This window comes from Mobula birostris, chromosome 26 (assembly GCF_030028105.1).
Source record: "Mobula birostris isolate sMobBir1 chromosome 26, sMobBir1.hap1, whole genome shotgun sequence".
Taxonomy (NCBI): domain Eukaryota; kingdom Metazoa; phylum Chordata; class Chondrichthyes; order Myliobatiformes; family Myliobatidae; genus Mobula; species Mobula birostris.
The window spans coordinates 18,743,535-18,769,439 of NC_092395.1; the positions used below are offsets into that span (position 1 = coordinate 18,743,535).

Here is a 25,905-nt window from a genome sequence, read left to right on the forward strand (position 1 = left end):
ACAACTCTAATATCTGAGAATCCTGTTATGTCATTTGGCTCTATTGGGCAGAATACATTGTTTATATCTGACTCCTAGTTCCCAAAAATGGACTCTGTTCAGAGCTATCATAGAAAGAGATTGCCAGACTTAATGCGCTCAAAGCCTCCTCAATTAAAAAAAATCAAACATCCCGTGATCCTTGGAATTCCTGGCTGATTACCCAGTTGAGAGGGATCCACACTGCAGCAGCAATCAATAAAAAGAATAAAGTGACAGAAATGATAGTATAAATGGCCACCTTGTTACTGTAAGCTTTAACTAATGGCAATACAAGCAAAAAAAAAAGACGTGCAGAATAGATTGATAAAGGGAACTGCAGTCTTCAACAGTTCTTTGGTGAAAAGACTATCTTCCCCTCCAATTATACCAGGGTTTGAATACATTTTGGAAAAGACTGGTCCACACCAGCCATTACAGCTTAGACAGTGTATTTTGATCTGGTGATAAGCAGGTCCAGTACAGACTTTTCCAGATGGCAGGAGCAAGCACATAAATGAACACACAACTTTTCCTACTCTGAACCCTTTCCTTCTAAGTCTCCACTCAACTCCATTCTTAATTCATTCCCTTTTCTTTTCACTCTCACTTCCCCTGCTCTGCCAAATGCCCACCTGTATACCAGCCTCCGAGGCTGAGTTCTCCCTAACCACTACCAAATATATACTTTTAAGACACAGCTGATCATGAATACCAATTGCAGCAAGAGCACGAACATTTAATATTTCTTAATTTCCCAAGATTGCTGGTAAAGTCCAGATTTGTTGTAATTCTTAATTTTTTGCTGAACTGAGCAGCTATTTCAGAAAAGTAATAGTCAACCACACTGGAGGACTTGGAGTCAATAAAATAAGCCAGCATGGCAAAATGAGAGATTTCTTCTTCCAAAGGAATATTCATTTGTGAGCCAGAAATTTTTTAAAAAAGTATTAATTTTTATTCTACATTTAAATTCTGCCTAACAGTGAGATGACTCAAACTTGCTTCTGTCAATCAACAGTCTTAAAAAACAATAGCCAGTGTAGAATGGTATGCTCATGTTAATACATTAACAGGACTTGTACTAGTAAATGTAATTAAAATTAATTGTACATGAGCAAGACCCAGGGTATGAGTAGATAATCTTGTTCAGTCACTATTTCCAGAGTACTAAGAATGTAGGAATCCATAAAATAGGTGGAACAAGCAGAAAATAGAGAGAATACCGAGTGGTATGCTTGAAAACAATGAATCTGATCCTTCTGTTTATCAGAACAGGCAGAGTCTAACTACAATAAAGTGAACAACAGGAATTCTGCAGATGCTGGAAGTTCAAGCAACACACATCAAAGTTGCTGGTGAATGCAGCAGGCCAGGCAGCATCTCTAGGAAGAGGTACAGTCGATGTTTCAGGCCGAGACCCTTCGTCAGGACTAACTGAAGGAAGAGTAAGAGATTTGAAAGTGGGAGGAGGAGGGGGAGATCCAAAATGATAGAAGACAGGAGGGGGAGGGATGGAGCCAAGAGCTGGACAGGTGATTGGCAAAGGGGATATGAGAGGATCATGGGACAGGAGGTCAGGGGAGAAAGATGGGGGGGGGAGGAGGGCAGGGGACCAGAGGATGGGCAAGGGGTATAGTCAGAGGGACAGAGGGAGAAAAAGGAGAGTGAGAGAAAGAATGTGTGTATAAAAATAAATAACTGACGGAGTACAAGGGTGAGGTGGGGCATTAGAAGTTAGAGAAGTCGATGTTCATGCCATCAGGTTGGAGGCTGCCCAGACGGAATATAAGGTGTTGTTCCTCCAACCTGAGTGTGGCTTCATCTTTACAGTAGAGGAGGCCGTGGATAGACATGTCAGAATGGGAATGGGTTGTGGAATTAAAATGTGTGGCCACTGGGAGATCCTGCTTTCTCTGGCGGACACAGCGTAGGTGTTCAGCAAAGCGGTCTCCCACTAACTCTTACTAACCTCTTCCTTCAGTTAGTCCTGACAAAGGGTCTCAGCCTGAAACGTCGACTATACCTCTTCCTAGAGATGCTGCCTGGCCTGCTGCGTTCACCAGCAACTTTGATGTGTGTTGCTCCAATAAAGTGAAGATAGGATGGGGTCCAATTTAGATCCTTGACAACACTAGAAGGTAACTTGCACTTATCCAGACAACAAAACCAGTGGACATCTACTGCATTCCATATTCCCCCAATTTCAGGTCATATGATATAATTGAAGAGAGGGGGAATAAAAAAGCACAACGGACAATGGCACAATACAAAAGGAGATTCTGTTTTAGGAAATAAGGTTAAATATCTGTTCAGATTAATGATTAAAAAAACAGCATTCAATACATACTTTTTCTCTTATACCAGGTGCATCAAGAACATAGTTTTGTTGGTTTATCAAAACCGTGTTGAAACATTTGACTCAAAAAGACACACATTCACAGCTAACAGAGATGCATGAATTGGAAGTCTGAGATGAAGTCTATAACTGCAAGAAAACAAATCTTAGAACACTAAATAGCTGACTGTGGTACCTGCCTTTGGGTGGGGAAGAGAAACTAAGAATAACTGAGATGCTTACGAAGGAATATTAAGTTTCTTATTTCATTGAAGCAGATCTCAGAACACTACTGACATCGTCTAAATGATTGTGTAAAAAATACACGTTAGACAATACAACAAATGGTCAAAAGCAGATTAATGCAGAAATTAACAGATATTTAGAGGAATTAACAAATCAATAGCATCAAATGACATTATGGCTTCACAAACTGCAAAATCTATATAAAAAAACTATTGGGAGGCAACAACATTCAGCTAAGGGCTAAAGAGCTTGTATAGCAGAACATGCTTATTGAATATTTCTGTTGTGTGCTGGTGTGATCATGGAAAATAGACGATCCACTGACAAATAGTTGAAAGTACACGAGCAATTTCTTTAAAAAAAATGAAAATTACAAGACGAGTAACACACCAAGCCAATTAAACGAAATGTGCTCTCTTTATTTAAACCAGGGGTCATCTGTCTTTGCAGTTTATTCTACAGCCATTCTTAAGGGAAATCTACATCTTAAATTAAAAAATAAGTCAGATGTAAACAGTACAAAATTTCTCCTAAAAATTGCAACGTCTGAATTCAAATGTTTCCATTTTATTTAAACATAAAGGTATACTAGGGTAAAACAAGGTCTCAAAAGGAACAAATGAAAAAGAAAAGAAACCAAAGAGTTATATGGTACAGCAGAGTATTTCTCCTAAACCCTGCATCAATCAGAGCGCAGAGGTCATTTGTGCTGTTGGGAAGAGAGGAGAATAAATTCAAAAAAAAAAGAGAAAAATGCAGTCCAAAGCTCACAGCGTATCCTTCAAACTCCTTTTAAATTTTTTTGTTGTTTTTGTTATATAATCAAGTGATTGTCACAAAAGAGTCACAAATTAAGGAATTCCTGGCCAAATTTACACCAGAATATACTCCTCCTTTTCCCTGCCATAGTTTTAACGCCTGTAAGGATGAAACCCCTGAGCATTGTGGTTCTGACCGCGGGCAAATCCACCGGGAGCTGATGGTGGAGCCCCTGGGGGCGCTGGTGCTGAGGGTCCTCCATATGAGGGAGCTGGCTGATTTGGATCCGAGAAACTTGGGGCCTGGCCAAAACCACTCATGTCTTGCCCATAACCTATTGAATAGATAAAACAGAACAGTTATGACTGTTTAAAGGCAAAAGAAAAAGAGCAAACAAACATCACCAAACATTTCACAGAGAACTTAAGAAAACTTAACATTTCACAATTAGATCATCCTTGTACCAGCACAACAAATGCTCAACTGCTTTAGCACTATTCTCCTACTTTATAAACAAAAAGTGAGCAAGGACTACATCCTACTTTAGCTACTCATCTTTGTTGAAGCAAGGCAGTTCAAAGTCTATGCAACACCTACCTGCTGCACTATATCCCTGCTCAGCCTGACCGTAAGTCTGAGAAGGACGCGTGGGTCCGTAGCCTGAAGGATCCTGAGGATAGTTACCCATGCCTATTAGGGAGATGAGGAAACCAGGATGACTACCCCAGTAAGCCTGAGCCTGCTTCAATCCATGGCATAGATGCATCAGGTCACCAGTGGCATATGGATGCAAAGAAATGCCAGTGAAATAGAAACACATTTTTAAGCAAATGTTTGGTCAATTTGTTATTCTATATAGGTAAATTGTGGCAACAAACTAACGGTATATATAATTAAAACAATCTGCATCTAAATTAGCAATAGGGATTGAGCCTCATAGTCAAGTACCTTTAGTGAATGTAGTACAGCCTGTAGAAAAAGGTACTGAGTTGCAGTGTATTTGGGTTTAAGGAGATAAACACATGCACCCCATGACAGTGATTAAATGAGCAGAGTATTATACTGAATTACATGCGTTGGTTCAGCTACTTCCAAATGAGCAATTTACACACCTTAATATACTGCCAGATCAAAATAAGTTCCAATTTTCAGTTTTAATATTCAAGATTTTGGTATGGAACACTGCCATTGGAAATTAACAAATGCAGTGTAGCAGCCAATTGTAATTACAAAATGAGCACGAGTCTTCAGTGATTAACACTTCAAAGTTCCAATTTTCATTTGAAAAGGCCCTGGTTCCAATTATCCAACTCCTGGAAATCTTTTGATCAAACTTTCTACCTTGAAGTATATTCTGACCAGAACAGTCTCCCTGCTTACATCAGACTGCACCTGAAACTGAAAGCAGGGAGATGCAATCAGCCAGCTACCAAGAGGAAGCAGATGGACCCAGATCAAGATTCAGATCAAAAACAGTAGAAATCAACAGCTGGGTTAGGAATTACTAACATTGCAAGTTGTAGCAGATGGAAGGGATAGGGATTGGGTGGGGCAAGGGGAAGGGGAAAAAAAAAGGAGAAATAGAAATCAAAAAAACATGTCATTTGAAAAATTACAATCTGCTTGGATGTAAAAAAAAAGTTGAGTAACTACTTACTGAATGAACTTGTATTTGCTAGTAACTCGAACATTGAAGACTACATCTGCTGCTCTGGCCCTAACAGTAAATTCACAACCATGAACAATTATAAAATGCTAGAAAAGGATGATCTAATTCAACCCACCATTGTTTACCTCGATCTTCTGGTGTTCACATACTCCTGCTGCGAATACAAGCAGGTACAAGGACCCTTGACTTCAGGAGTTATATTCACTGATGGGAGCTGTGTTCTTTTCTAATCCTACAGCACCTCCAAATCCTACACTACTTGTTACCTACCATACTGGTTGTACCCAGGGAATTCGGGCTGTCCAGCAGGTGGCTTGCTCATATCCTGAGGTGTCTGTGTTGCTGGTGGATAGCCTATCTGTCCTGCTCCTGGTGTGGCAGGGGGTGCTGGTATTCCAGGTGGGCCAAACTGGTCAGCTGGAGGTGCGCCAAATCCTCCATAGCCTGAATAGCAACAAGAATGAACTCAGGTCAGACTGACAAGTGAAAGATTTAAAAAATATAGGGATGGATGGGTGTCACATCGTTTAAGTATTTGTCACAAAAGGACAATAGTTTTAACGATCATGAACAAAAATAAAAGCAACCAGATATGTCCTAGAACAAAATGTTTGTTAGGCACTTGCCATTCTGAAGTGTACGTGTACATATATAATGCGTGGATCTCACTGTGCTACACTGGACCCAGCTTTACTGCCTGTAAAATGACTAACAGGAATGTAGTCAGCCACAAACAAGTTCAACACTGCACTGTCCATGCTGCTCTCTGCTTAAAAAAAAGGAATTAATATGGACAGGTTATTTGGTCAATTAAACTGCAAGATTCATATGGTCCAACAATAAAATGGAACAACAGCTAACAGCAAACATGGACTACTGCAGATTCAGGACCAGCACAGAATAGCTCAGCTGATATGCTGTAAGAACCAGGGCAGACCAGCTTGGCTCTTTAAGATCAGTAAGAGCAGCAATGCAGAATCCCTGCAAGACATTTTGATAGAGGATTTTTAACAATATAGAGAATTGTACAATCTGGAAACATGAAGCAAGGCTTCTACAGGCTGCACTGTTGGACACAAACAGGCATGATACTAAAGATTAGGTCCAGAATTGTTTAATGACTTTCATCCAAACAATGAGATTTTAAAATATTATGACCACCTCAAAAATTCTTAATAGTACACACCAGATGAAAATTGCTATATATTTCAACAATTATTTTTAGTATTGAATAGGCTATTTAATTAGATTATCAAACACATCCCTCCACCAAACCGTAACACAAAATAACTGGCATATGTATTAAAAATAAACCAATACCAGATGTGCAATTAAATTACAACTATTGCTGTAACATATATTCCTGGCATATACTGGAAAATTATTGTTAACTAGGCTTAATCCTATCTCATTGAAAGAGGAAATGCACAGTTTTTCTTTGAACATCCCACAAATCCAAAACATACTGTTAGAAACAATCCATACCATATTGTGGAGGTGCGCCAAAACTCTGTCCAAATCCCTGAGGTGGTGCAAATCCTCCTGGAGGTGGTTGTGGCACTACATATGGATTAAAATGGGGCGGTTGTGGAGGGGCGCCTCGTCCTCCTGGAGGAGGTGGTGGTCCATACCCACCTACAAAACACAAAAACAACCAATGATCTAATTATGCTGCTGTTTTCCCCTATGTAGAAGCTGTTGTACAGAAAATATTATTCATATTTACTTTATTGCAAAACAACCTACCCATTGGCTGACCAGGTGTCATCCACATACCTGAAAAGTAAAAGAGCAATTAAAGCAAGCTCGTGATCATTGATAAGTTACCCCAGAAAGACTTAAACTAAATGTCTAGTAGAACTGTAGAAAACCTGGCAATGCACAACATCCTATTAAATGCATTTTCACAAGGTGCCAATTATTTCAAAGTGCTATGTTTCAGCTGAATCATAATATCCTGAAACACAACAGCAACAGGATGCCGAGAACAGCTCAAGTTATTTTATGCCTTTTTTGACACCACACTCATCTACATAAAATTAAGTGGGCAACACAAAAGGCAACAAGAGTTCCTTTCTCTCATCTTGCTGCACATTACGTCAGAACTATGTATTTTAATGTCTAACACAGAGAGAACAAAGTCAGCTAATTTTCAATGTCTACAGAGAGTAATATAATATGATAAACAAAAGGTTAATACAGCTGGACAAAATACCACAAGAGGCAAAGCAAGCAGTAGAATTAAGGGCCACATTTAATTTATTTATGTGGTTACTGGACTCACAATTAATTTGGAAAATTTTAAGCAGGACCTCAGGATCCTCAAACTTTATTCAAGTGATACTCCATTAATGTGTGCCCACAGGCCCTAATTGTAGGGCAATTCTTTGCAGAGATTCCAAGCAAATACTTGGCAACAAAGAACACTCATTAAACATTCAAAAAATGCAAGTCTGAATGGTAATAATTTGAACTGTCCACTACCCAAGAGCAAATTGCGCCAGATTTCTAAAATTTGTACCCAAGTCACATAAATGAACTGTAAAGGATACAGTTTTGCACATATACTATGGACATGTTAATTACATCAATTTAGTACAGCCCAGATCCAACTTGGAGAAGATAGAAGAGATCAATGTATCTATTGATCTCTTTAAAGGTACATTGTAGAGAGATAGTAATGTTTCAGTTAAGAACAAATACCTCCATACATTTTTCATATTCCAACAACTAATGAGTTAATTTTGAATTAAAGTAGTACTTCTTGGCAATCATAGCACTCCAGACATAACACTATAGCTTTCAACAATAGCACCAATAATGTTCAATCATTTTACATCTCTCACGACACAAGCTGCCTAACCTATCAGTAACATTTTGTAGTTTTAATGTGCTCAATATTGATGTCTGCGATCTTACAATCCAGGCAAAAGCACAAATATTTGGCCAAATTTAATATAAGGTCCACACACAAAATGCTGGAGCAACTCAGCAGGCCAGGCAGCAGCTATGGAAAAAAAGTAGTCGATGGGCTGCTGAGTTCCTCCAACATTTTGTGTTTCTTGGATTTCCAGCAAATGTAGATTTTCTCCTGTTGTGATTTGATTAATACAAGGTCATTAGCTATAATCTGGCACAGTGATTGGGCAGGAGAAAAACAATTATCATAGACAACTATATATTACAATTATCCCCACAAAATACAGTCTACAAGTTAAAAATTGGTGAGCAATGTGAATCATTCAGATGTGAACAAACAAATACATCGTGTTTCTTTATGAGCTGGGAATGCATTGTCAATTTTTGCTGAGCACTACTTTTATGGAAATTAAATCATGGATATATTGACATTGTTAAAATGTATCTTGCTACAGAAAAACTAACAGGAAACATTTCAATAACACACCTTAAAAATTGCTACCAAGATGTAAACAGCCCAACACTAACAATAACCCTCGAACATGGACTAATCAATAATAATTACAGTATGTTGCATTTTGACAAAGCCAATTTAATTATAAAGTCTCTACCACTGCTTGCATATTGAGCTGAACACTTAGCACATTTACCTTGTGGGCTAGTGTAACTCTGCTGCTGCCAGCTTTGTGAGGGCTGACCTCCCCAGCCATTAGCAGCATTTGGTAAGCTTCTGCCCCACTGTGGTGCTCCTGATTGGCCAGGCCCTGGGCCTTTACTGTCACGAGGCTCTGCGCGTTTCACCTCAACCTAATGAGGATAACAGAGGGAAGGATAAAACAGCCATTCCAATCAGTTTTCCGAAACCCTCTCCCTCAACACACCCGTCTATTAAACTTAACATTTACACTTACATCTTATAACTTACAACTACATTTAAAATAGCTTAAATAGGCCAAAATATATATATATATGTGTGTATATATAGAGATAGATAAATACATATTTATGTTTCTCAAGTACATATTATGATTTTACATGAGTAATTACTGGATATCAAGTTTACTTTGAATTTTAAAATATCTAAATTTTGCAATTAGTCTCTTTAGAATTAACAGTCAATCAGAAGTCTGGTCTTATAGAAATTATTCTAACCACCATTTTCGTAGATGCAAATTACCTGAGAAACATAGTTTTTTAGATAGATGTGGCCTTACTTAAAAAAAATGTTATTTAAACATCTAATGGAAGATAATGACTTACCTTCCCCAGGCTATGCATAAAGAATCTCAATTAATTACTTGAAACATAATGTCAGAAGGGAATGGATGAGCTAATCGAGTCTTAAATTACATCTTTAACAGAAAAAGGAAATACATGCAGATAAAAATGGACAGTTTGAGTAAATTAGAAGCAAATCTTCATACTGTGTTTGAATAAATTACATACCATCACCACTAAGCTAACAATACCTCAGATCTCAACTCAAGAGCAGGTGTCACTTTTCAGAATATACAAACCAACTTCAGATGCAAATGTCAAAATAACCCTTACTATAAAGTAAACTTTCAAGTTTTGATTATGACGGCAGTAATCCCCACAACTCAAGCAGTACTATGAACAATCAAATTAACCATCCTTTTCATTGTTCGGGTTATATTGGAAATGAAATAGCTTTACTTAAAAAAACAGACTACAAAAATAATTAGTTTGGCTATTGCTCCAACTAGCTTAGGTATTCAGTTGCCAACAGATTGATTGCCAATACTGATGATGTCAGACAATACCTTTGGGCAATAAGGTCTAATTAGACTTTCAATCTAGGGTTTGATGAAGTGGATTTAATAGTCTAAACTACACAAATATGATACACAAGAATTTTTACAAGATTATATTGTTTTCAAATGTAAGATATTTCTATCAGCTTTACTTTTAATTGATACTATGATTCTTTACACAATGTCAAAAAATGTAAAGGTAGGATTTAACCACCAAAAGCATAAATCAATTCATAAGCAATTGACATAGTGCTGTACTTTGCTATTGCAACATACAGTAAAACTCTGATAGTCCAGCATGCCTGGGACTTGGGTAGTGCTCAGTTGTTAGGTTTTCTAGACTACTGGATATCATATTTTCCAACAAACTTTTAATTCATTTTTAAACTTCATTAAGTTTCAGGGGAGTGCAGGAAATATGTGATGTGCCAGAAATCAAACCATCTGAATTTCAGAATCATTAGAGAGTGGATTATCGGAGTTTTAATGCAACAGGATATCACTATAGTGTGGGCTTCTTGTAACAACACCACTTTCGGTTCCATTATTGGGAAGAGCAAGATTCTTAGAGCAAGGTACATTAAGTATTATATTTCTAGTCTAAAGAAAACAGGAAACAAATAATGGAAGCATCACAAAGAAAACCTTCTCTTGATGTGTTTTAGAAATGGGATAGTAGGAAACAGGATTGGAAAAGGACTGCTGAACAACATTTCAAAGTTACATGCACAGTATAGATTTCCAACAGTGCTCTGGGCAAAAGCCTGAACTCTAATCTGCCTTAATTGTTGGCAAACATCAATCATTCAAAAGTTACTCCAAAATCAAAGCCTGCACATTTTCAATTTCAATCTCTAAACAATCCCATGGAAAAGAATAGAAAGAAATTCTCATCAATACGATTGTTAAACTTTTCCAATTCACAAGTCCCTCTTTTTATGACAAAAAAAAACTTCACCAGAAATTGATCTGAAATCTGCAGCATAGTGATAAAGCCCTTTCCATCTCGGCCAGTATTCAAGACAGATGCAAAGTAAACCTCTGCCTCACTGCTTCAGGCTCAGTTTTGAGCTATTACCATTGTATCAACAAACAATTCTCTATTTTCCGTACCAGTCTGAATTTGTGCCTAACAGGGAGTTAATTTGGTGGAGCCATTATTCTCTGCAATGGCCATTATTGTAGCAAGTATACTTTTTGTTATTATGGCTTAAGTTCAAATCCATAGCAGACGTAACAAAAATCTACATAACCATTATCAATATCATCCAAGTCGTAACAAAACAATTGCAGACCAAAAAAAACTCAAATCTTTGAGGGAAAAATCAAGTAAATTTGATGTTTACATTAACATTTTTCTTGAAACAATGTAAATTTACCTCTGAACAAAACGTGTGTATTTAAAGTGAAAATTGCTAAGTTTTCTGATTGGTCAGGGCACTAAAGGTTATGGTGAGAAGGCAGATGTATGGAGTTGAGTGGGATCTGGGATCAGCCAGGAAGGAATGGCAGAGGAGACTAAATGGGCTAAATGGCCTTATTCTGCTTCTATACCTTATGGTCTTATTCATGCCAGGATAAATCTTACACAGTATGATTTATCAAGTCAGGACTAGGGAAGGGCAAGCTGAATTTAAACATGACAGGAAATACCCAAGGATTACAAAGTAGATCCTAGTCCAAACTGGGTCACTATAATGCTGTTAAATGACATTGGGAGACAGAATATTAATGCACACCTTAAGTTTCAATAAACCTTATAGGCTAAATAAACTGCAGCACTGGCTTGCCATTGCAGTCTGCAGTAGAAATATTTAATGCTCAATGCTGAATCACAAGTTAAATTATCAAATTTTAAAATAACTTTCTTTTGCCCAAAGCACTGGTATATACATACATTAAACACTTAATAATCCATTTATAATAATTTGATATATATTAAATTAGCTTTACATGTCCTGCATTACACAGGACATAAAAGTCAAGAAGATTGGCACCCAACATTTGCTAATTGAACACAAGTACCATCCCTCTACGATTCCGATACAACTTAAGTTTGCTTCTTCCTTGTACACAAAATTAAACATTTTTATGCTGTCTTACAACACAGTATGAAGATCAAGCAAATGAGGCCACTTAACTGTTTTTTTTACATTAAGTTATTATTGACTAAAATATACAGCAAGTGACCTCAGACAAAACAAAATAAAATTGACAACCAGTCCTTCAGCATGTCAAGATATGACTCAACAGATCACTAATGGGTTTATTTCAACTTATTAAAAGAAGTCACAAATTAAGTCCTTAAAAACATATCTGAAGGAATGGTTTCTTAAACGGAGACTTAAATGATTAATACAGATTTCACCGGTCTTATGAATAGCTAACTACAATAAAAGTAATTATAACTAACGTGCAAGCAGCTAATAAGTTCTGCTTAAGTGCATGCAGGCTCATCGTTCTTAAGAATGGCCATGATTGATTTAAGCACTATAGATTGTTTTGAAAACCGATTTTATATATATATAAAATCATTAAAGTATAAAAGCATGAAATATATTTACTGCTTCTTCAGCAGGAAATAGTACTAAATTCTGGTTCCCACCAAGTCATTAAATTACCTTTTAACAGGATTCTCTTCAATGTACAGACCACACACAATAACCCCAGTGAAATCTCCAGTCACCTAAGCCTCGGTTCATTCTAAGGGTAAAATAAAACTACAACTACACACTTTTTTGCCCATGATGTCGTGATAATGCATGTTGACAGCCTGGTCCACTGATTGCTCGTCCTCGAAAGTAATAAATCCAAAACCTATCCAACGACGAAGAGTGAATCAAGGTAGCAGGGTGTAGTGACACAAAACAGGATGATGCACAGTATTAGGGCGGGGATATATTTAAAGGATATCCCAGGGTTTCAGATAATTGGAAGCCCCTTCGGTTGAATCACTGACAGGAGGACATTCCAGCCAGTCAGTAATTCAGTTATAAATAAAATACAGCAATTGACCCCAATGACAGCTACTTCTGCACCACAAGGTTTCAACCATTTAACAGCGCATTTTAGAGAAATTTAACTTCAAATTTGGAAGTTTTAAGGTAGAATAAACTGACGCAGGGTTATTAGTGTTAGCTAGTTTCGCTAATGCAACTGAGTTCATTATGTTTATTTCAAATATTGACCAAAGCTAAAAGAAACGGACATGTGCAATGATACCCCAGTCTAAAATCAGAAATTTTAAATAAAAATCGTTTTATGCAGAGGGCGACATATTAAGTAAATATTATTGAATATTGGGAAGTGAGAATGCATGGGGTGTAATTAACATTGAACAAGTTATTTTACAGCAACTTGCCAAAAGGAAAGATGTTATACATACACAATTAAAAGTTTAATTTCAGGATAATTCCCATGAGGCAATGGGAAACACACACTTGACACAATAAGGAGAAAGAGATTAAAAAGGATATCTCTTCACATAGCTCCTATGTGCTTTATTAAAAAATAGTTTCAGTGCAGTCCTAAAACATCAACTACAGATTCAAACCAGATGTAAAGGAAAAAAGCTACCAAGCTGATTATCCCATTTTCAAAGCTTTGCTTCAATCAAACTTGCAGAAACATATCTAGCTATTAAAAAAAATGAAAGCTGTTGGCCCTCAAATGCAGAAAACTGACTTTCGATGCTACAAGTCAGCCACTTGGGGAAGGTTACATTTTAGAACAACTCTAACAGACACTGTAAATAATCAATGCAATGAATCAGCCAAAATATACAGTGTGGAACTTCTAACATAAATAATTGTGTTATAAAAGTACTAAAGGGTGAAGCAAGATTATGTGAACTGCTCACCCTCGAAAGATTACAATAGTAGGACTTTTTGACAAAAATGAATCCAGAATTTATATTAAGAACACTATATAATTAATATTCCTCAAAACCTGTAACTTTATTTAGCTTTCTTCACAAATAGTTATACTCTGCAGCCAGCCAAAGGCAATTACAAAAGGCAAGAGGGCACACGGAAGCAAAGAGTTTGAAGCAAGCACCTGCCTTGAGCATATTTTTAAGTGGGAGTGTTGAATTAATAGTCCAATGCATTGTTGTTTTACATCTGCCCCTATGAGTTACAAAGATTTGTCTATTTAGGTATCATTATGGTGGGCATTGCTACATCACTGAAATAAAATGGGAAGAAAGGGAAAAGCAGTGACAAATTTTTGAACTGAAAGAACTAAAATGGTTAGAATACAAAAAAGATAAGTTTCAATTAATTTCTTAAAAAAACACTGGTGAAATACCAACACAATTCAGGCTAGCCAATCTTATCTGAAACCCTGTGTTTTTCCTCTTGGTAGGCATATTGCTTTGCAGCTAGTGCTGACAGCAGCAACATAATGCTATAGCTTTATAAACCAAACTAAAATATAGATATGTATATTTATATATATACACTATAGGTGGTACCCTCGAAGCTTATCCAACATCGTTGGTCAGCCCAGAGAAGTTTTATTTAAAAACATTTGATACACAAAGATACAGGCCAAAATGGTTTTGCAGCAGGAAATTCTGCTGTCAGCAACAAGAGCAAATGACAAACGTCTTGCAGTTTCCAGACAGACATATCCCATCCCTCCTGTGTGTAGAACTGGCCTGTACCTGTGTGATACAACTTATCACAAACCTAGAGAGGAAAATCTAAAGAGATAAGTTAATTACAGCAAAACAACAAATACATTTCTTAACATTACAGCACTTAGTTTTAACTAAATAAAACTTACATATGTAAATTATACTTAAATTGAATAGCAGTGGCAAAAAATCAAGACTAATTAACTTAGATATATTAATAGGTATATTTTTCTGAAAATATCCAAATACAGTAATTCAGATGACAAACTATCACATAAAAATGCACATATTGAACTTGTTAAAAACTGACTGCCAGCAAAAAAATCTTCCACTGCAATAATTAATAGTTGACAATTCTAAACACGTTTTGTCAATGAATATATATTTGGATAAAATTAAACTTAGAGGACTCAAATATAATTTAGGAAAATAAACTTCGATTAAAATCCAAAAGCAAAAAAAGCATGTTCAAGTTCCAAATGAAAATGATGCTCAAAAGCTCAGTTACTTTAGAAAAGATTTACGTTTCAGGATGGTTTTCACATACAGATTCTTCATGAAAGGTTCTCATAAATGTCAAATGGACGATTGGGAGTTTATAATTCAATGGATTTCATTGAAAGCAACCTCACTCTCATACATAACATTTCAAAGAATTTACAACTTTTGATCTGATTTCAATCTACTCATCTGATTAATCCACATTTGGCTAACTCCGGAACTGGCCAACCTCCTGGAATTCAGGCATTTCAATCAACTTTATTTGGAAGTATCATTTCAGTGAAAACAAGAATACTACATCTGTGTACACAATACACTTACCACACAGCTGAATGCAATTTCCAGCAATATTTTCAATTAAGTGATAATGCTGAACTGCTACATGGTATGATACGACACATAAAGAAAAGACCAAACTTCCTGTACGCTTCCTATACGTAGGAAGTCATCTTATGACTAACCACATCCTTTCCAAGTTCATACCAAAATTGTGAACAGTCAACCCTACTGCCTATATTACAAGGTATTTTACAAACTTGCAGAAATTGGTTAAATATACTTGATTTATTCTGGTCTTTTTCAGGATTATTAAGATCTTCATTCAGTCTAGTGTAATTTCTCCCTTGAATCATTTTTGATACTATCAGAGATTACCTTATTTCTTTTCAGCATGCATACTCAGAAACCTACTACAAATAAATGCTAATTGAGTGATAATATAAGTTACAGCAATTGAGTGGCAAAAGGAAAGGAAGATCACCAGTTACATTGTCAATTCTGCAACAGTAACTGAAACACAACTACTGCATTGCAGACGGTATAATACAATACCTTCTACAGGCTTGCACATTGCAGATTAGGACAAGATCATGCATTAAGTTCATTACTCTAACACAAGTTAACTGTCTTTTCGAAGTAGTCCATTTAACAACATGGCTGAGAACTGGCAGCACTTGCATAGTGAAATCACATCAAATACTACATAATAAACTTGGATTAAAGTTCACTTGCTCTAAAATATTCAACTCACAGTCCACACTTTGCCCAATAATGAAATTGCTCTAATCAAACATACTTCACCTCAAAATCTGCAATGTACACCATACACCATAAGACAAAGGAACTAAATATAGTCATCTGCCCAATCGCATATGCTCCAATATTCTGGCTCATTTATTATTCCTCTCAACCCCATTCTTCTGCCTTCTCCCTGTAACCTTTGACACCCTAACTAATCAAGATTCTATCAACCTCCGCAACTCCAACATGTCCAATGACTTGGCCTCCGCAACAGTCTGAGGCCAGCAATTCCATATATTCACCATCCTCTGGCTGAAGAAATCCCTCTTAATCTCTGTTCTAAAAGGCATAGCCTTCTATTCTGAGACCGTGCCTTCTGCTCCTAGACTCCCACTGAAGAAAATATCTTCTCCGCATCCATTTATCTAGGCCTTTCTACCTTTAATAAGTTTCAATGAGATCCCCGCCCCTCCCCCATTCGTCTAAATGGGCCAGAGCCATCAAATGCTCCTTGCAAGTTAACCCTTTCATTCCTGAAATGCCAGCACATCTCAAGTGCTATGAACACCAGATGACACTCCAATAGAGTGAATTGGTCCTGACTGCAAGAAACAAATTAAAAGGGCAAAATGTCTTTACTTTCACCTCATGATTAAATAAAGCATTTTTAAGTATGTAACGAAGGCAAACATGGTAGCGAATTTGCAAAAAGCAAGTTTCAACATTCACAATTGTGATTTTAATTTTTTGTAGTCCTCTTGGTTGAAGGACAAGTATTAGCCAGGGCAGTGAGGTAAACTCACTTGTTCTAACATTTGCTTATATCCACTATAGGGACAGACAGGCTCTCAGTTTCATATTTCCCCAAGCAGTCCTTCAGTACTGTACTGAAGTGAAGCTTGAAGTTTTGAGTTTGCTACAAAAGCATAATCTTCTGACTCAGGTGAGTGTGCCAGAGTAAAAGTGCAACAGCACTAAATAAAACATCACAGAAAACTCCTGTGTAACAGTGAAACACTTTAACGTTACCCTTCTTTCCCTCTTTTTGTTCAATCAGTTCAATTACTTGCTGCTACAGGTTTCATTTACAAATTAAATTTAAGCTCTACTCTTAATCAAAAACAACATTCTACTGAAGTACATCACCTTTTATTGAAAGCCCAACAGGCTTTCAGAGGCACATTAAATCTATAATACGTAGATGTTACTAAATTTGATTATTGCATTGCATTGGTTAAATGCAAGGTTGAATGATGACAATTAACTGTGATTTGGTTTTTTTTTTGGTTATGTTGGACGAAGGTCAAATATTAGCCAGGGCAGTGGGAAATGGCACAATGGCATTCTATTAAAGAAATTATATTAGTTAACAATAACCCTAAATCAAATTACACGTTTTACGCTAGGAAAGTGACTTACAGTACGTAGCCTTCCTTGTTGCCAAAGTTGAATATATCTAAGGCCCATCTGATGGATTAAAATTAACAGTTGGTCTCAATGGCTTTTTATTAATAAATATTGGAAGCCACATACATTTTTTGAGAACCTAAAGTGAAAAGTACTGTATGGATTACAAGAAGCAGTTTGTCATCTGAATATTAGAAAAAATAATTAAGACAATAACAAAATGGATCAGCCTTTACCTCGGGGCCTCTGCTTTTCAGCATCATAGATCATTACTACTTCGGAGACCTAAATAAAAAAAATAGCAAAATATCAAACGCAGAAAGGTAGATATGCACAATCAAACATGGGGGGGGGGGGGTAGAGAAGAGAAGAGGAACTTCAGTTGTAAAGCTTGATTAATTTATGTTTCATCCTGCTGTGTTCCTCTTATATAATTTTGTCCCTTAGATTCATCAATGGAATACATCACTCAAAAAGCTGAACTGCAGATGCTGGAATCTGAAACAAAAAACAAATTGCTGGTGAACTCAGTGGGTCAAGCAGCATCTTGGAGGCAGAGGGATAAGCCCTGCATTAGGCCAGAGACTGAAGAGGAGAGATATGCAGTATAACGAGGCAGGGGTGGGGTTCCAGATACTGCCTGTTCCGCTGAATTCCTTCTGTTTTTTTTTAAAAACAGGAACAGCAATATCAGTGATAATGTATTTCAAACATACACCAGGTGTATTCTTAAACTGAACAATAATATGTCAAAAATAAGCACATTTTCCTGGCAAAAATAAATCACAGAACACCAGCAAATGACTTTGAAGAGTTACAACTCAACACATTCAAGTTCAATCTAAGAGTGATGCAGAAAATTCCGCGTTTTATTTATAAAATTCTTACAATAAACTGTAGAAGAGAGGGCACTAGGAGCTGAGTGCAATGGTGGAGAACTGAGAGGTGCTCACAACCACCATATTGTATTTTTGAAGTTAAGCCTGGTACGAACGTAATACACAGGCAAAAATATTACCCTGAAAACCCACAAACTAAAAATCAGAAGGTTTGGAAAAATATCATAATTTATATGATATTTAGAAAATGTCTCATAGCAAAAAGTTACGTGTTATTCTTTCAGTAGCATATTTATATAATTTCTAACATTCAAAGCTACATCATTAAGTACCAATCTTGTAATATGCTAATATAGACAAGTAAGCAATCAAAACACCGAGCACCACAAATAACCATGCCCTGCTGTCAACCTCCCAACTACACTTTAAGCTGATTCAAAGAGAATCCTTTATACTATATAGTATAAATATAGTTGCTATATTTACATATGAAGTTGTATTTTCAATCTAGAAGATTCAGCAGATTCAAATTAGTTTTAAAAAATGGCTTTACTTATTAAAAAGCTATTATTATGCAAAATATTTTTTGCATCGCTGTAGTGCATACATCCAATGTTGAAGGCAGGCTCAACAATGACTCGAAAAGGAAGTTTGTTTTCTACAAATTCAGGAAAAAATGCTAACATGACAAATTACTCACCACTCCAAATCTTTTGAAGTAATCCCTGAGCTCTGTCTCACTGCAATTGTGAGGAATTCCTCCAACAAATACCTTCTTTGATTTATTGCTGCTCTGGTTTTGCGAACCTTTCTGCAAAGATTATAAAATATTACCAGATCACAATATAAATGCGATGTAAAAATAGCAAATACAAATTAGAGCATCCAGCATGTAAAATCTCACTTGTGAACTAAAAATACTAATTCACGGTCATTGTCACTTGCTGATATTTTGTCCTCAAACTTTGAAATTGGGTCGAAAGTTCTCTTAATCAGGCCAAAACTTAAAAATGTTAAAAATACCTTTTCCTTCAGACCATTGCAATCAGAATGGTCCAAAATTTCTCAAACTAAGGCTAAGAAACACACAAATGCTTTCATTCTGTGCTATGAGCAACTACAAAACCAACAAACTGCATTAGTAAATATCATTTAAAACCAGTTCTACACTTCAACAAACTTTTCACATCCTGCACTCGAAAGCAGTTTGGGAATTAGGATCAATCACTACAGAATTGATTTCACTATCATCTGCTCTCAGAACAGAAACTTAACCAGTGAACAAATCTACAGGTCAGAATTATTTTAAGTCAGTAAAACAAGTAGTTTCACAGCAAAACCTGAACATGGAAAACATTCCCTGTCGAATAAACACTTACCCATGCAGCACCTTCTTTTGCTTTTGGTTTTTCTTGCTGCATGGAACGAGGTGTACATGGCTTTGGATCAATCTGGAAGATTGAAACATTGCAAGTCAAAAGGGTTAAGTACAAGGTCACAACACTATTTTCAAGTAAATAAAAGGGAATGAATGAGGGCTGACAGAAGTTTTCAGAAACAATTTTAAAGAAAATTGCAAATATGAGCAAGGTTAAACAAATAAAATAAAACATGTACATTAGGTACACGTCTTTATAGTTGATGTAATAATGTTATGATTTCTTCTCATGACTAGCAAGTTTTTTCATAATACAAAGACAAATTTAAATACCAATTTCACCTAATACCTAAACAAAACTAAATAGTGCATAGTGCATTCCCCCATCCAAATATAAAGAACTCTATGTAAAATTTTAAAAACCCAATTTAAAACTTTGTTAAAGATTCATTAAAACTTTTACTAAAATTGTTTCATAGCCCATGTAACCCAATTGAGCAGTCACAACAGATCCATCATCATGGCTCTACCAAAACACAATAGCAGCCAAAGGCTAACCTCACTGATTCTCAATGAAACTATCTTTATGATAGGACAAAAATTCAAAAAATAAGAAAAATGCAAAGAGTAAGCCATTTATTCTTGCTCCATCATCTACCAAGTTTATGGTTGATCTTTACCTTAGGTCCGCTTTTCTGCATTATTTCATATTACTGAATTGCCCAATATGCAAGCAATAAATTTCAAGATAAGACAGAATAGCTTAAAAGGTAATTGCAAAAGAAATAGAAAATGTAACAAATTTTGGAAAGATATACAGTTGAAGTCAGAAGTTTACATACACTTAGATTAAAGTCATTAAAACTCATTGTTTAACCACTCCACAGATTTCATATTAGCAAACTATAGTTTTGGCAAGACGTTGAGGACATCTACTTTGTGCATGACATGACTAATTTTTCCAACAATTGTTTACAGACAGGTTATTTCACTTTTAATTGACTATATCACAGTTCCAGTGGGTCAGAAGTTTAAGAAGAAAATCAAAAGAAATCAGCTAAGACCTCAGCAAAAAAAAATTGTGGACTCCACAAGTCTGGTTCATCCTTGGGAGCAATTTCCAAACGCCTAAAGGTACCAAGTTCATCTGTACAAACAATAGTACGCAAGTATAAACACCATGGGACCACGTAGCCGTCATACCGCTCAGGAAGGAGGCGCATTCTGTCTCCTAGCGATGAACGTACTCTGGCGTGAAAAGTGCAAATCAATCCCAGAACAGCAGCAAAGGACCTTGTGAAGATGTTGGAGGAAACAGGTAGACAAGTATCTATATCCACAGTAAAACGAGTCTTATATCGACATAACCTGAAAGGCTGCTCAGCAAGGAAGAAGCCACTGCTCCAAAACCGCCATAAAAAAGCCAGACTACAGTTTGCAAGTGCACATAGGGACAAAGATCTTACTTTCTGGAGAAATGTCTTCCGGTCTGATGAAACAACAATTGAACTGTTTGCCCATAATGACCATCGTTATGTTTGGAGGAAAAAGGGAGAGGCTTGCAAGCTGAAGAACACCATCATCACCGTGAAGCACGGGGGTGGCAGCATCATGTTGTGGGGGTGTTTTGCTGCAGGAGGGACTGGTGCACTTCACAAAATAGATGGCATTATGAGGAAGGAAAATTATGTGGATATATTGAAGCAACATCTCAAGACATCAGCCAGGAAGTTAAAGCACGGTCGCAAATGGGTCTTCCAAATGGACAATGATCCCAAGCATACCTCCAAAGTTGTGGCAAAATTGCTTAAGGACAACAAAGTCAAGGTATTGGAGTGGCCATCACAAAGCCCTGACCTCAATCCGATAGAAATTTTGTGGGCAGAGCTGAAAAAGCGTGTGTGAGCAAGGAGGCCTACAAACCTGACTCAGTTACACCAGTTCTGTCTGGAGGAAGGGAACAAAATTCCAGCAACTTATTATGAGAAGCTTGTGGAAGGCTACCCAAAACATTTGCCCCAAGTTAAACAATTTAAAGGCAATGCTACCAAATACTAACAAAGTGTATGTAAACTTCTAACCCACTGGGAATGTGATGGAAAAAAATAAAAGCAAAAATAAATAATTCTACTATTATTCTGACATTTCACATTCTTAAGATAAAGTAGTGACCTAAGACAGGGAATGTTTTCTAGGATTAAATGTCAGGAATTGTAAAAAACTGAGTTTAAATGTATTTGGCTAAGGTATATGTAAACTTCTGACTTCAACTGTATCAATATCTGGGAAATATTTAGTTTCACAAAATTACATTAGCACTTAACCATAAAAATTTCATATTCAACCAAGTAGTTTGTAAATTCAACTCACTGTTCTTCCATCAAGATTATGAGGTCTGCTGGCTAGTACTGTACCCACGCAGTTTGGATCCTTGAACTTTACGAAACCAAAACCTCGAGACTGATTTGTCATTTTATCCTTCATTATGACACAATCGACCACTTCTCCATATTGGGAAAAATAATCTCGGAGGGTCTCTGTTAAAAATATAAAGCCATAATATTTATGTTCTTTATTTTAACCAGCACGGACAAGTAAGTCTTTCCTAATGTGCAATTCTATCCACACAACTGTAAGGAAGTAATTAGTTGTGCTCAAGACGTTGAGTTTACAGGTTCAAAACTTGCGATCGCCAACGACAAGAACATAAACAGAACCTTATGAACAGACAAGCACTGCTGAAGAAGGGAAGATCGATCCATGGGGCAATATGCAAGGAGAGCATTTGAAAAAAGACCAGCAATGTTGGCATACTGTTTCACTTGCACTTAATGTAGAATCTTCACTAAAAGGAAGCACCTTCACAAGACTCCAAGGTAATTAATACGACATTGCTTCAAGACTTTTCTTTTACTTCTCCACATACCAGGCTTTACCATTTAACTTTGGCTGCATCAACTCTAATCAAAAACAAGTGCTCTTAAGTTATATGAAGTCCCCATTCTTAACTACCACACTCCAAAAAAAATTGACAGCATATGGCATTGTGGGTATTTTACCTTTCTTTTAGAAGGCAGAAATAATTACATGCATCAAGTATCCAGAAGGAAATTTTCCTCTTTTGTTAGGTAAAAGCAACTTCACTTCAATGCATAGGAACCAACACCATGACTTGAACCACACAAAACTTACCCTGTGTAGTATTCCAGTCAAGACCACCCACAAACAGCTTCCTGAAATAAAATAAACATCAGCATCAGCATTTTCCTGAAAAGAAATCCTACCCAAAACCAACAGTCATCCAATGGGATCCAGAACAGGAATGTAGCAACATTGAAATGAAAGGCGTGACCAAGATAAAAGATTAGCAAAACTAAAATACTACCACAAAGAGATCAATGATTAACATTCACACCTTACTATAAATTTCTCCAATTTACTGCGTTTAGCAATTGCAACCCTGAAGCAAACTGCTGAATCTAATGATACTGTGACTGTTCTTTCACAAATTTCCTTAATGTTGTATGTCCAGATTTAAAATACAAAAGTGCTCAGTTCACACAAATTCATGAATTATACATTTAATGATTTTTAAGCAAATTACACCCCCAAATTCAAAATGTAACACAACTAAAGACAATAAAACACAAAATAATCAAAAACCTAACTGTTCCACATAAAAATGATGAACATCCTTTAATTTGCTACGTTCTGAAATTATCCATTATGCAACTACTAAGGCACTCAAATTTAAATAGCATTATTAACAATAAACAGAGGGACCAATCCTGTTGTTAGAAAGAAAATACATGCTACTCTTTGAAGAGATTTTGGAATATCCGCTCAAGCTACATCAAACAATCCATTTTAAAATCACCCATAAATATAAACACAAAAGTTAACCTTCACGTAATCCACAGCAATCTCTGGCTAGATAAATCAGAGTTTACTAACTTGCAACATGATCTGGCTGCACATTACAAATCCCCAAGATTAGTTAAAATACCAAATACATATTGATGAGAGAGATACTAACACCCAAAGATACAACATGTAAAACTTCATACACAATATCTTTAGCTACATTATTCCCTTGTTATCAAATATAAACAAAATATGAACATTTATTTACATTTAAAAATTCAACCCCAACAAAAACAAGGTAGTAGAACCTACAGGGACAGGACTATAACCTGAACTTCTAATTAGAAAGAAAAATAAACACAAGATAACTATTACCAAATGTCAAATGTGCAAATATACAGAATCTTCAAACAATAACCAAATTAATCCTTAGCACCACTCCTATCCCCATCTCACCACAATCTATTATGCATTTAAAAGTAGACACAATTTAGTGTTCCACATGTTCAGTACTTTGTAGAATAACCAGAAACAAAATGAAGCCACAAATTCTACAAAAATAAAAGCTAGCAAATATACACAATTCCGTGAATCTGCATTTCAGTAAACTGCTTCCACTGAGCTTTTAGAAATAAACTCTTCCTAAGCTACTTTTAATAAACACAAAATTAGGTTACTAATGCATGTTAACATCATCTTCACTCCAACGATGGCATTGTCTACACAACAATGGCATTGTCTATAGAAGTCATTTAAAATTGCCAATTTTAACCACCACTGGACACCAACTCTGTCCAAGCTAAATGGGCTGCAACTTAAGACAGCTCAGGTAATCACCGAAAAACCACTGATGAAAGTATAAAGAATAGGTCACCAAAAGAATGAAAACTTGGTAGTCACAGTGGCTATTGTACTTCCAGGGGTTCATATACCAGCTTTGCAGATGAAACAGCAAAAAATGTCTCTAGAAGTTCACACGGATCTGCGCAAGTCTAAAATCTAAACCAACATCCAGTGCGTGTACCATCCTTGCAGTAAGAATTTGCAATGGACACGGAATTGGTACAGCGTAAAAACTTAGCTCACAGAAGTCGGCACTGTGACAGAAAGTATATTTAAGTACATAAAACATTCTTTTTGAGTCTTTTGATCCAGTACCCGCCCAGAGTACTTCCTTTAAGGCAGGTGAACTGCTGAATTGAAATGTGCACAGATAGGCATGAGATCCGTGGATTTTAATTTATGGAAGCCAGAGGGTGATGGGGTGATAGTAGATGGAAGAGTATTCTGCCTGTAGGTCAATGAACATTGAGGATCTGTTTTTGGGACCCATCCCCCCGGCTCTTTGTGATTTCATAAATGACTTGGATAAGGGGGTGGGGGGGGGGTGGGGGCAGAATTAGTAAATTCGTAGATGGCATGAAAATTGCCAGAAAGGTCGAATTTGAAGGCAGAATAATGGTTAACGGTGTGGAGGAACTGCTGTTCCAGTTGGTGGAATGGCAATTTGGGGAGTATCTCACAGGGTCAGTTATTTTTGAGGGGAATGGTTACTTTCTTTAGGGGCTTAAGTCTTCAGAGTGCCCGTTATTTCCAGGGAGTGGGGAAGCGATGGGTCTTCCCGTGTGTGTTTGTATGCGGAGTAAGGAACGGGATGGTTATCCGTGAATGGGGTTCGGCTTTTTTTTTCAGACTATGGGTTTGATGAAAGAACCTGAATTACCAAGGTCGCTGAATTTAATTCTCCTTCACCCTCCCCCCCGGACTTTGACCTTCCACCGTCGCCATTTCCTTTCCCTCTTCCACCACCGTCTTCCAACGCGACCGCGCCGCACGGCCCGGGGACAGGGGATTAAGGGTTGGGGGGAGGCCAGCCCCAACGTGGCGCGCCCATGCTCCCAGCGGCCGTTTCCTCGAATCCGAACCGAAAGTCGCGACAACAAAACCGGCCCCCTCCCTCCATCCATCTCCAAACGCGAGCGAAGGCTCGGCGGCCTAGTCCCCGGCCTTACCCGATTTCGTCGCCGCCCTGGTTGTTCATGGCGGTGGGGGTGGCGGGCGGTGAGGTACCCAGGTTTGGCGGCGTGGGGGCGGCTGGCGGGTCTTGGCGTTGGTCACCCGTTTTTCCTGGCGTCCCTCCGGTCGCTAGAAGCGGCTGGAGGTCACTCGATGGACAAGACTGGTGGCTCAGCTTGGCCTGCCTGCTGGCGCGTGCGCTGCTCCGACAGAGGGAAAAGCCAACCGCCGCTGGAACTGCGCAACAACCGCAGCGCTACGGGGCTTCCCGCACTCAACGTCAGTGTTGCCCGGCAACCGGCATCCGGGGCCCGCCAAGTGGCGCGATTCCGCAGGCCGCTGACGCCTGCTGGGAACTGTAGTCTCGCAGTCTATTCCTCCTCTCCTTGAACTCAGTGGGTGCTGGTCACCGCCAGGGAGTCTCGTGGGGGGTTGGGGATGGTCACTGACGGGGAGTCCTGGAGGGGGGTAGAGGACAGTCCAGTTAGATGGCTGGGCGGTGGGAAGGAGTCACCAA

The 25,905-nt window shown here is 37.5% G+C and overlaps 1 protein-coding gene and 1 non-coding gene across 7 annotated transcripts; both read right to left on the bottom strand.

Moving 5' to 3' along the window:
- Positions 1-3,000: 3,000 nt before the first annotated feature.
- dazap1 (DAZ associated protein 1) lies at positions 3,001-25,637 on the bottom strand. Of its 6 annotated transcripts, XM_072244404.1 has the most exons (13): positions 25,385-25,626; positions 22,701-22,741; positions 21,879-22,045; positions 19,510-19,581; positions 18,831-18,941; positions 17,528-17,576; positions 12,459-12,541; positions 8,600-8,756; positions 6,777-6,806; positions 6,516-6,665; positions 5,301-5,474; positions 3,959-4,051; positions 3,001-3,695 (listed from the first exon to the last, which is right to left on the bottom strand). In XM_072244404.1, the coding sequence occupies exons 1-13, from the start codon at positions 25,411-25,413 to the stop codon at positions 3,514-3,516; spliced, it is 1,338 nt and encodes a 445-aa protein (XP_072100505.1). In that variant the 5' UTR covers positions 25,414-25,626; the 3' UTR covers positions 3,001-3,513. The 6 variants fall into 6 exon arrangements, with proteins under 6 accessions (XP_072100505.1, XP_072100501.1, XP_072100503.1 ...); XM_072244400.1 differs by lacking the exon at positions 6,777-6,806 and having other exon boundaries at positions 25,385-25,637; XM_072244402.1 differs by lacking the exon at positions 5,301-5,474 and having other exon boundaries at positions 25,385-25,636.
- LOC140188430 (small nucleolar RNA SNORA13) lies at positions 6,962-7,092 on the bottom strand. Its single transcript, XR_011883313.1, has one exon. It is a non-coding gene; the product is annotated as a small nucleolar RNA SNORA13 (small nucleolar RNA).
- Positions 25,638-25,905: the final 268 nt, after the last annotated feature.

Excerpts from the sequence above, each read along its gene's own strand:
- dazap1 (XM_072244404.1), bottom strand. The coding sequence starts at position 25,413 with ATGAACAACCAGGGCGGCGACGAAATCGG. Across the intron at positions 12,542-17,527 it reads TGAAAAGCAGAGGCCCCGAG|GTTTTGGATTTATTACTTTC; the intron begins GTAAAGGCTGAT and ends GTCGTTGGATAG. Across the intron at positions 5,475-6,515 it reads TGGCGCACCTCCACAATATG|GCTATGGAGGATTTGGCGCA; the intron begins GTATGGATTGTT and ends GTTGCTATTCAG.